The sequence below is a fragment of the Pseudonaja textilis genome, chromosome Z (genome assembly GCF_049901715.1).
Source record: "Pseudonaja textilis isolate UNSWEBS1 chromosome Z, rPseTex1.2, whole genome shotgun sequence".
Lineage (NCBI taxonomy): Eukaryota > Metazoa > Chordata > Lepidosauria > Squamata > Elapidae > Pseudonaja > Pseudonaja textilis.
The window spans coordinates 5,736,913-5,749,435 of record NC_142008.1 but is presented as its reverse complement, the minus strand read 5'-3'; the positions used below and the strand labels follow the sequence as shown (position 1 = coordinate 5,749,435).

The 12,523-nt window shown below is 38.9% G+C and overlaps 1 protein-coding gene across 1 annotated transcript in view; it reads left to right on the top strand.

Annotated features, from left to right (window-relative positions):
• EXOG (exo/endonuclease G) overlaps positions 1-4,505 on the top strand; it is a 28,359-nt gene extending 23,854 nt beyond the window's left edge. Inside the window, exon 6 of the mRNA XM_026718501.2 lies at positions 3,040-4,505. Within this exon, the coding sequence (XP_026574286.1) occupies positions 3,040-3,501 (462 nt within the window). The 3' untranslated portion in view covers positions 3,502-4,505. The remainder of the gene's footprint in view (positions 1-3,039) is intronic.
• The last annotated feature ends 8,018 nt before the right edge of the window (positions 4,506-12,523 follow it).

The window sequence follows — 12,523 nt, the reverse complement described above, 5'->3', positions numbered from 1 at the left end:
GATGATTGCGATTATAGAGTCTTTCTAGAGTCTCAACATCTTTTTTACTGTTTTGTGTATTGTGTATGCAGTATTCCAAGTGTGGCCTTAAGAAGGCATTATAAAGCAATATTAACACTTCACGTGATCTTGATTTTATCCCTTTGCTAATGCAGCCTAGGACTGTGTTGGCTTTATCTTCTTATATTTCCTAGTCTCTCCATAGAAGGGCACAGCTGTCTGTCCTAAATGACAGGGAGAGAATTGTTGGCCTTAAATAAAGGAGATAGAATGCTACAGTTATGAAGGATGGCTACAACATCCACTGGGTGGCGCTAAAGCATCACACAAACCAAGCTTCAGGATTTCCTCATGGTATATTTCAGGATGAGGCTAATCCTTTTAAATCTATACAGACATAGCTTATTAACATGCTGATTTTTTTTTTCCGGCTTCTTTGAGCTGAGCAATCATGTGGAACAATGTACATTACTTCTCTAAAGAACGCCCTATAATCACAAAAGGTCTCTTAGTGCAGTTCACATGGTGAAAAATAAGATTTTAGTTGCTATGTTTGTCAGGAGGTTAATAGTTAGATTCTACTTCTAGGCAAGATGCTGTTACCACCCGTTGTAAATCACAAAGGAATATTAGAGCCCAGAATTGAAAAGCAATGATTCCATAGGCACCGTTCCTTCAGTCCAGATGTTCTAAGGCAGAGATAGTGAGGTAAAAGTTCCCCTCACACATACGTGCTACTCGTCAGGTATACACAGCTGGTGCAGGAGTTCTGGGAGTTGAAGTCCACAAGTCATAAAAGGGCCATAGTTCTCCACCTTTGTTCTAAGGCAGGGGTGTCAAACTCAATTTCATTGAGGGCCATATGGTGTTTGACCTCAAGAGACCGGGGTATGGGTGTGGGTGGGGTGGGTGTGGCCAGCTCGATGCCACTTGTGAGGCTCCATTGAGCCGCCACACTTCCCAGCAAAAATGGAGCTTGAGAAGGCCGCTTGTGGCCTGCCCAGCCTTTGGTTGGGACTGTGAAGGGCTCCTGCAGTCCTCTGCCAATGAAAATGGAGCTTGGGGAGATTGCGAACGGAGCTGGGTGGCCAAAAACGGAGCCCTGGAGGCCCATGCACAGCCCTTCCGAGCTCCGTTTTCTCTGGCAGAGGCACCATGGGCTGGTCCTTCGCTATTTCCGGGGCAGCTCCAGAGGCCGGATCTAAGCACCCCATGGGCTGAATCTGGCCCGCAGGCCTTGAGTTTGGCACCCCTGTTTTTAGAGCATTGTGGATTGTTAAGTCTCACACAGTTTGCCAGTGGGCCTGCTCTCTCTTCCATCCTCTTCCTAGCCTCCCCAGGGATGCTGAAGCTTTGAACATGCAGAATCCATCTACTTTTCATTTCAGATCTATGTTCTGAATGTCACATTTTTCAAACTCTCTTGTAATAACAAACAAAGCAGGAAAGGCTTATATCTTTATAGCGCTCAGTGGATTTAGCCTTTAAAAAGATAAAATGCACAGATGTTACTTTGAGAATTTCAGTGGGACCACTAAGCTTTCTTTGCTAATGTTCTCCAGATACACCCTCAAAGGAAAAAGGATGAAGAATTTAAGAATTCTCCACATATCAGCCAGGATGCACTGGTGTGTTGCTTTATTCTTGTGATTTAGAATCCCAGCAACATGGAACCATTTAAAAGTGGTATATTTACTGAAGTTTGAATTAATCGTCAAACATATTATAATGTTCTGTCTCCCTTTTGTGTGGCTTGTTTGGGGCAGCAATCTGTTACATATATCTGCTTATATTTGTTACATAGGTGTTCATGTGTAGGGATTGTATCACTTGTTTATGTATTAGGTGTTTTTAATCCCACTTTTATGCGTAACTCAATGAAGCGATCGTGCTTAATGCACTTTCTTCCTCCTTACAACAACAACTCTGTGAGATGGATTGGGCTGAGAAAAAGTGACAGGCCCAAATTTACCCAGACAGATTTCATGGCTAAGACAGGATTAGAACTCACAGTTTCCTGATTTCTAGTCTAGTGTCATAACCAAACTGGCTCTCATTAATGAATTATTAAATTAAACTGCAGTGATTTGCTTAACAGCAGTGGCAGTGAAGTTTGTAAAATAGGCCATGACTCAATTAGCATCAGTTGTGGTAATAAGTTGAGGACTACCTCCACCTTCCCAGGAATTAACAACTCCTTTCCAATCTGTTTGCAATGCCTTTTATCAAACTAGAGGGATAATTACCTAACTGGTTTCCCTTTTAACTGTTTTCTTTTTAAATGGGTAGAAACATTGTCAACCATTGGCTTGTGTTTATTCAATAACTCTTCTTAATGTTGCGTTGGCAGTTCTGTGTTCGTCCAAATGAGATCTGGATTGTGCCCTAATTTAAGATGAATTTGAATCTTCAAGGTGTTTTTCCAAAAGGCAACTGAACTTTCTTGATTTTTTTTCTTTGAAAAATGTTTTGCTTCTCATCCAAGAAGCTTCTTCGGTTCTAGTTTGATGGTGGGGACGAAGATGGACTGCTGAATCTGCAAGACAAGGGTCAGTCTTGCGAAGTCAGCAAAGTCCACATTCTGGACCGAGAGGACCACATTTTTGAAAGGAGTCAAAGAGGCCACCTGGGTTAAGGTTGAACAACCCTCTCTCAACAGAGTGGGAGGGATATGACACCACCTTCCTCCTGTTTACAGCACGATCCTTTCAGCAGTCCCAAGAAAGTTCCACACTCATTTGCACTGTGATTCAGATGATCCTGAGGATACAGATAAATCCTCAAATTGGCCTTAATGGCTCTCAGAGAAAGTGCTAATGACTAGATCACTACTACAAAAATATAAATGCTTCCATTCTCCACCAGTCAGTTAGAACTAAAGAAGCTTCTTAAGTGAGAAGCGAAATATTTTCAAAGAAAACAACAAGAAAGTCCAGTTGCCTTTTGGAAAAGCACCTTTGAGACAACCATGCCTGGGTGACTGAGAATCTGCACAGATAGATGAATTTGAGTAATACAGTCTCTCCCTTCTGCTGATAGGTAATTGGGAAAGATGAAGTGGCTGTACCTTCTCATCTCTACAAAGTCATTCTCGCCAGGCGAAGTGAAGTGCTTCAAGATCCTTTGCTACTTGGAGCCTTTGTGATACCAAACCGTCCTATTGGATTTGACCATCAGCTCCAGGAATTCCAAGTTGGCATCGAAGATCTGGAGAAAATGTCTGGCCTTGTTTTCTTTCCAGAACTGAATAAATCTGAAGATGTTAGAAATATCTGTGAGGTTGATACTTGTAAGCTAATGACCCTGGAAGAATTTACTTTGTATATCACAACTCGGAAAATACAGAATGCAAGGACAGCAGAAAGGCTGGGGAAAATCATGTCTGAGTTACGTGAAAAAGGAATTGAACCGGATGAGTATCTCTTAAAGATTTATAATAAGAAGAAAGAAGAATTAGCTGAACGAACCACAGCAGAAGTTAGAGAAAGAAAAGTTGGTTGAACTTTAAAAGTTTGGTGTTGTATTTTCAGAGATGTAGCTGTTAAGAAAGCTTTCATAACCATTATCTGGCTCTTCTCCAATGATCAAAATATATAATTTGCCATATGAAATTGAAAGATTCTCTGTGCTGGAGGTTGATAGAGCTGCTTTTCTAAGCTAGCCATCAGATATTCAAATTTATGGGATTCTTTCATATAATGCTAGGGAAAAACTACTGGGAATATAAGCAGGATTTTTTCATTGCTATCTGTTCAATGCTTTTCTAATATATTTACTTTAAAAGTGTTTTATTCTTTCCTGCTAAGATTATATCACTGATTTTAATTTGATGTTTTTTAGAATATTATCTATTATTTTCTTCTTTCCTCTTCCCTTCCCTGATCTCCAGTTCCCCATTCAGCTGCTTTCTTCATGGGAATTTGATTAAACCCACGTTTCTAATTTAAAATCTGGGTATACAGCATAAAACACACGCGCTCTGTTTAAACATCTTACAATAATATCTCACATTGAGCTCACATATACTGCCATGGTTTGTTAAACTGTGATGTAATTATAAAAACATCAGTGACTGGATTTACAATGGCTGGGTCAGGCAATTTAGTAAAGTAAAACTAAATGAACCATATAATATCTTCCTGTGTGAATCCAGTCATTTGAGTATCTTTATTGCTCTAGTAGGCCAGCTCATTTTTTTTTATTATGGCCAGCTATTTTTTTAAAAAGAAAACGGATTGCTTTTTGTTGTAGTAATAACATTATTATAATATATTAATGGTATTACTATCCTGAATTTAAATCTCTCTTGATTCTTCAGACTAAGCATTCTTACTACTATCACAGTGGCTTCATCTCTGGATTGGCTAATTAACATCCTGTTTTAATACTGATTTTATTTTTCCCCATATGCAACTTGTTTATTTGACGTATAGGTTGATGCCCTGAGAGCGCTATTTTGTGATTTTGAATAAATAAAGTGTTTTGAAATAAAGGTTTTCCCAAGATTTCTATTCTGATTTTTGTTTTTTTATCAGAATTATAAGATCAGGTATGAGACCCTGCCTTAGCATTTTTCTGTGCAAGTTAAAGGTATTTTTTCACTGTTTTCCTTTTATTTTTCCATCTTTATCCCACAGTTTCAAATCACAAATTGCTTTTTAAGCTGCAAAATGAGAAGGAAAGACCACTTTTGTTTAGGGGAAAACAAAGATTTACATCTGTTTCAGTGATTTTCTGAATCACAGCCGAAGCCTCAATTTTAATGTATAGTTTTTGGGTTAGAGTTGCAAATAATATTCTAAAGGAAACGTTTCTAGACTATAAAGGGGTTTTCACTGTTCATGGCCACAGCAAGAGTTGTAGACCAGTTTTAATGATTTGGCAGCAGGATTGGGCATTTGACCAACCCTCACGAAAAAAGGAGGATTGGTAGTTGTGTTGCAGAAAAGTACAATACAGCAATATAACAATTAAAGTATAGGTAGCCCACATCTTACATTCACAACTGAGCCCAAAATTTCCATTGCTAAGTGAGGGAGTTGTTGAGTTTGCACCCCTCATTTTATGACCTTTTTTACCACAGTTGTTAAGCAAATCTGAAGTTGTTAAGTGAATCTGGGGTCGTCCGTCCTTCCCCCGTCCCCCCCACCCGCAGTTGACATTGCTTGTCGGAAGCCAGCCGGGGAGGTCAAAGATGGTGATCACATGACCCTGGGATGCATGCCAGTCACCAAGCATCTGAACCTTGATCACATGGCTGTGAGGATGCTGCATAAATGCTAGGACTAGTCATATGTCGCTTTTTTCAGTGCTGTTGTGACTTTGAACAGTCACTAAAAGAATGGTTGAAAACTGGGGACTAGCTGTATTGGACTTAAGGAAGAGATTCCAGGGTTATTATTATTTAAAAAAAAACAAATGGAGAATTTAAAAAATGGTTGTCCAAACTGGCATTTCAGACAAGAAGAAAGAAAGGGAAAGGATTATACATCTTCTTGTGCCCATAGAATTTAAGAAACCTTTAATCCATCTCATCTTGACATATTCAGGAGTCTGGTTTGATTATTTAAAACTCATCACTTTAAGATAGAAAAGGTTGCTAGGACTACGTTGCATTTGCATATATGCTTTATAATTAAACTCCAGAAATGTAAAACAGCAATATAAGTATATTCTTGATTTTTTAAAGAGATTCTGTTACTTAAAAATAACAGAGGAACAAAAAGGATAAATGAGAGTAATTGATTTGTTCTGCAATTGAACACATTTAAGTTTACTAACCTTCACATCCAGAAAAATATTTCCTGAAATTTTCTACGTAAAATGCTTCCACTCTTTCTAAAAATTAGCATGCTATGGATTCTATTGATCCCAAACTGCTAGCTTTCCAGGAGTTTAATAGTTCCAAAACACTGATACCCTTCAATGTTGGGATCCCAGCTCCCTAAATTCCCAGTGAACAATGCCAAAGTTGGCAAGACGATTGGAAGTTTCTGGAATTCCAGTCCAATCTATCAAGTGCCAAATTCAGGAGAATAATTTTGAGATTTGGCTTTACATCTTGCCAAGAATTTCCATGAAAATCACAATGCTTAGTTTTTAGAGGGCACTCAAGAACTGCAAATGTTGGTTGGCTTATCTCACCAAACTCTTTAAAAATTTAGGAAGTTCTGCCATATGAGATTCCATACTATTCCGGACAAAATAGCTGTCCAGTCTCTTCTGAAAACCTCCAGTGATGGAGCATCCACAGCTTCTAGAGATAAGCCTTTTCACTGATTGTTCTCATTGTTATATTCATTACTTCATTCATTAATTCAATATTTATTAAATTTCTTCACTGCCCATCTTATAAGTGACTCCCAATGGTTTACAACAATGTAAGAAAATAAAACACATGACTAAAAAGTTTGTGTAGATTTCTGAGATGTGGGAACATCACCAAGGATAATCTAAGAGGTGGTGTTACTCACATTTACAGACTGTTAAATCCGTATGGCCTGTTGGTAGAGTGAAGGGAAAGTAGAGTCTACAGACCTACAGATACATTATCTACTTTATCTATAGTAGATAAAGTAGATAGATACTTTATCTATCTACTTTATTAGTACAGACTAATATGCAAGTAATTCAGGGAAATTGTGAACGTTCCAGTAAAAATAGCAAATTGAAGATGAATATGCTTCATGACTAGTAAAGGATGAGCGAGGAAATGGATTTTCATAGTATCTCTAAATTGCTTCTCCTTCTCTATACTCAAATAACTAAAGCAGTTGGTTTTGGTTTTCTTGATGCATGAGATTTCATTGAGGATCTGAATCAAGCCGGACTTATGATATTTGAGAAATTGGTTCTCCACAAACACAATGGAATACAACAAGCAATGACATAACAGTGCTCTTTCAAGCAGCAAATTGAAGGACTAACCACTTACTCCTGAGATGAAGGGAACACACTCAGAAAGACCCCCCTATTGATTGAGACTTTTTTTAACTGCTGGTGACAATGTGATTATTGGAACTGTTAAGGTTTTGAAAGAGAAACTGGGCAGGAAAGAAAAGTCAAGATAGCAGTTGGAATGCATGGATGAGTTGAAGACTTACATCCTATCTTAACTTTTTCTTTTCAGAAGCCTCATTCAATCTCCCCCCAATATCTAATTGGGTAGATTTTCCAGGTCAGAAGAAGCTTCTCCAAATTTTATGGGAGAACAAAGTAGCATAATTGGGCAAAATGTTCTTGGCTTGAAGGCCGTTTCAGAACAAAACATTCCCTGGTCTTCCTGTCATTGACCTCGAGTTTTGAACTAAATGGGAAATTTCACTTCTAAAGTTTTCAAAAGGAGCAATAGCACTTGAAACAAAACTAGGTTTCCTGTTTATTTAATTATAAAATCATAGAAGTAAAGAGTGGAGGCAAGAGCTACCTATCTGTTTTATAAAACTATTGGTTGGAAGAAGTTTAATGCAGTCATTTTTCATTTTTTTAATGCTAAACCCAGGAAACTAAAATTTTTCAGGTTGGCCATTAAATGTTCGTTACTCAACCTGGGATTCCTGTGTAAAGTAGAGACTGAAACTGAGCAAGTTTCTATTTCATAATGTTAAAAACTCCTGGTCCCAGTTTTCAGCTATCATGCCACCACATTTTCTAAGTTTCTGTTCAGCACGATTCTGCTTCTTTTCTCCTTCTTTTGCTAGCAAATGATTTTTCAGAGATTTGGAACATTTTAGCAAGGAAAACAAAATAAATATAATAAGTTTAGAATTAAAAGTAGAATAATCACTGATAAGAATCTAAGCTATAAATCAAGAAAGACTGTTTTTCAAATTTATTTCTTTTTTTCAGTTAACCATGAGGCCTTATAAGGATTAATAAACCTTTTACAGGGATCTGGTGAGGAAGACAGCAAGATAATTGCATGGATAGTTAAAGGGATATGTAAAAGCAAATGACAAGGAAGTCCTTGATTTATAACCATAATAGAGCTTGCCCATTAGGGTATAAGTCATGGTAGTTGTAAAGCAGGCCACTCACATGACCAACCCAATTTTACCATTAAAAGAGCCCACTGTTTGCTCTGGGCAGTTTTTGCCAACAACTGGAAGTAAATGTTTTTTTGATTAAAAAAAATCGTAGTCATGTGACCATAGGATGCTGCAAACTGCCATAAAGATAAGCTGGTTTCTGGGCACGCAATAGAACGAATAGATGAGCATGTGATAATCAGAAGCAAGTCTTAAGTACCTTTTGGAGTTCATCATAAGACCGATCATAAATTGAGGACTACCTGTACTAATTTGGAAACAGGATAAGCAAACAGGCAGGGCTGGAAAAAATTCATTCCTATCAAAACTGTTTAAAATCCTACACTTTTTCCTAAAAATTCTGCTTATCAAATTCTCTGCCAGGTGTACACATTTTTTGGCAGCAATGACCTGAAGCTGGTAGATGATTCATTCTTTGGTGAAAAGCGTTTCACATTATTATATTTAGCTGTTTTTGAAAGAATCGTTGGAGCGTTCTTCTGACTCTGGTATCATGGATGTTATGTGGCAGAACACCCAGCTGAGAGGATGTGACATCCTGCACTGGTTGTGGTACCTTCTCTCTGTGTGGAGTTTTGGCAGGTATCTTGCGGGAAGCCCTAAATGCAACAGGCAGAAGGCTTGGGTGGAACAAAGGTTGAAGAGATGGGCCACCACCCAGAAGGTCAAGTCAGGAGAGATGTTCTGTATGCCATCTGTTACACTGCAGGACTTGTTTTGGCTGATGATACATGCTTGCAAAAAGAGGATTGGCTAATGGGAAGTGGGAAACATTTGCATCAGGTCTGAAGCAGATGGAAATGTATCTCTCTGGCACAGCCTGTTTGATAATCTTTGCATGGATTGTTGGCTTGTGAGAAATTCCTAATGACACTTGATCCTCATGGTGATGGTGAGTTGTTGAGTGGTAGCCTTCCTGGAACAAGTGTCCTCCTCATGTATTCCCATGCTAGCTGGGAATTGTGGGAATTGAAGCCCAGCCAGCTGAATCCAAAGTTAGGTACTGCCAACTCTTACCCCTTCATCAGCCAAATGAGGAATTAAGCATGTTGCCTTGATCAATCTTCTCTGGCAAATTTAGTTGCCTAGCAATGAGGCTTTAGGGAAAGATGTGAATGTGAAGGGCTCAAAAAGGTTGGCTCTGCTTGGGAGATGCTCTTTTGCCCTGTTATTTTGGAATTGGCTTCTCCTGCAAATGCCAGAAGGATCTTTCCCTTGTGTACTCGAAAAGGGGTTGCAATCAGCAGAGTTGGAAAAATGTGCTTTCTTTAGTTGCAGGACTGTCTAATCAAACCACCTACACACAGATTTCATGGTGCTATTTCTTAATAGCTATCTACAGCTATAATTAAGGGAAGACCTGGTTTCGCTATAAATCATGGAACTGTGTTCTATAGTGGCCTGAGGTGTGTACCTAAAAATACTGGGAAAACCTACCTTCATGGATCAGGTCAAACAAGAAAACATTAAAAAAAAATCATGCTATTCTCTGCTTCCTGGAACCATTTTTGTTCACAAAAATGTGTTTCCATTGTATTTTCTCACCTCCGTCATAGAACCAAGGGAGAAGGGCAAATTTAGCAGTTGTACAACAATACAGATAGGTCTCAACCAAAATTGAACCCAACATTTCTGTTGCTAAGTGAGACTGTTGTTAAATGAAGTTTGCCCCATTTTATAACCTTTCTTGCCACAATCTTTAAGTGAATCACTGCAGTTGTTAAGTTAGTAACACTATTACTAAGTAAATCTTGATTTCCCCTTGACTTTGTCTGTCAGAGGGTCACAAAAGGTGATCATATGATCCAGTGGCACTGCAACCATCATAAGTACGTTCATCCAAATTTTGATCATGTGACCATTGAGATACAGTAGAACCTGTGGTCATGACCATAATTTGTTCCATAACTTTGGCAATTTCTTCATCTTCCAATGTTTCATCTTCAGGAATTTCTGGGTCAGGGGTCATGTTTGATTACCACCCGAGTATTTGTTCATGACCAGATTCAAAAATTTTGTGAATTTTTTGGTTGGAACCCGATTTGGTCGTGGTCAAAAGCATTCATGACCAGAGGTTCTACTGTACTGTAGTGTGTGAAAAACATTCATGAGTCACTTCTTTCAGTGCTGTTGTGACTTTAAATGATCACTAAATGACCGTTATATTGTTGAAGACTAGCTGTAATACTAAGTCTTGGAAAAAGCATGAGCAAGTATGGTGTCTATCGAAACATGTAACAAGACCATGACTTGGCTTAAACCCAACCAACAAATGACCTGTAAACATCCTGAACTCAGTTGCAAGAGAATATAGCAAAGAATCTGGGGAGAAATCTTTTGAAAACCAAGTTTAGGTATATGGTAAAAAGTAAAGATAAAGGTTTCCCCTGTGTAGTCATGTACAACTCTAGGAGCAGTGCTTATCTCCATTTCTTAACCAAGAGCACCAGCATTGTCCAAAGATGCTTCCATGTTATGCAGCCAGCAAGTTTTGTATGCCGAGGCACACAAAACAATGTTACTTTCCCACCCAAAGGGTACCTATTTATCTACTCACATTTGCATGCTTTCAACTACTAGGTGGGCAGGAGCCGAGGCGAGTAACGGGCAAAGCAGTTGAAGTAAGAGCAGGTGATTTGCAGCAATGTTTGATCAGAATGCAGAGGACATAGAACTTCATATACACTTCCCAGCAGCAGAAACATTACTGAAGAATGAAAAAAAGTCAAGGTGCCAATCACAATCATGCAATTGGAACCCCACCTCTTTTTACATGCAAAAAAGGGGAGGAGCAGGGTTGTGGCCACCATCTTGATTCTCTTGACCCTCCATTTCCCTGCATACAACCTTGGTTGCTTTCCTCCTTTTCAAAATAGAGTAGAAGCCATCTGTATGTATGCTGTAATGACAGCATGCGAATTGACCTTGGGAGACAGGAGGAAGAGCCACAGACTAAGCAACAGTCAGATAAGAGGCAGCTGAGCCCACAGAAGGAATTGGGACATGGCAAACATCTCACATTTAAGGACCCTAGCTAGTTTCTTTGGCTGTATAAATGAGGGGAGATATACATATCGGTACTTTCTGGCTTGCAAGATTCTGCCACTATAACCTTACAATTAAGTACAGGTATCTTCGGCTTACGACCATAATTCTGAAGAACACAGTTATTAGATTCATAAGATCATAGATTGTTAGGGTTAGAGAACTTCAAGTCAGACAGTTTTGGTTGATGTTAATATGTGAAAAATGGGAGGAGGAAATTATCTCTCCACCTCGAGATAATCATAAAAAAGGAAAAGTGGTATATCAATCAGTCAAGCAATCATCATCACCCTGGAGCAATGGCTGTCCAATCTTTTCTCCAGTGATGGAAAATCCACAACTTCAGGAGACAAGCAGTTCCACTGTTTCATCATTCATAGCTATAAAATGTAGCTACAGCTTATAGCCCTTTGGTAGCATTTTACCTAGGAATTTCCAGGTAGTCCTCAAGTTACAATCATTCATGAGCCATGGTGGTGCGGTGGTTAAAATGCAGTACTGCAGGCTAGTTCTGCTGCCTGCCGGCTGCCTGCAATTTGGCAGTTCAAATCCCATCAGGCTCAAGGTTGACTCAGCCTTCCATCCTTCCTAGGTTGGTAAAATGGGGGTCCAGATTGTTGTGGGCAATAGGCTGACTCTGTAAACCGCTTAAGGTTTAAGCACTATAAAGTGGTATATAAGTCTAAGTGCATTTAATACACTTAGTTATGATGGAGTTATAACGGAGCTGAAAAAAGTGACTTACTATCTGTCCTTGAAGTTATGACCATCTTATCACCCCACAGTCTGTGATCACTATTTGAACACTTGGCAACCAGCTTGTAATTACGTTGGTTGCAGAATCTTGTGGTTATGTGAACATCAGTTTGCAACTTCCTAGCCAGCTTTTGACAAGCAAAATCAATTGGGGAAGCTAGATTCATTTAAACAATGTGTGATTCACTTAATAATCGCATCTCACTTATCAACCACACTAAAAATGTAAAATTGGGTCTGGTCATCTGATGATTTGCTTAATGACTGCATTGTTTAGCAACTGAAATTTGGTTTCAGTGGTGTTCGTAAGTTCAGGACCACTTCTGTATATCTCTTTTTTTTATTACACAAGGATATTGTGAATTGCTTAGAAATACCTGGGAGATTTCATGGAGGTGCTAAGCATTCTAAAATCTTCTCCTCTTTCTGAGATAGCTAAATTGGCTACCTCAGAAAAATCTTCACCATTGTTGTGGGTCTTTCAGGGAAGGGAAAAATGTTGGCCATTAGAGGGGAAATGGAAATAATAACTCGACTAAGGAGAAATTTCCTGACAGAGCAATTAATCAGTGGAACCGCTTGCCTCCAGAAGTTGTGAATGCTCCAACACTGGATGTTTTTAAGAAGAGATTGGACAACCACTTGTCTGAAACGGTATAGGGCTTCCTGTCTGA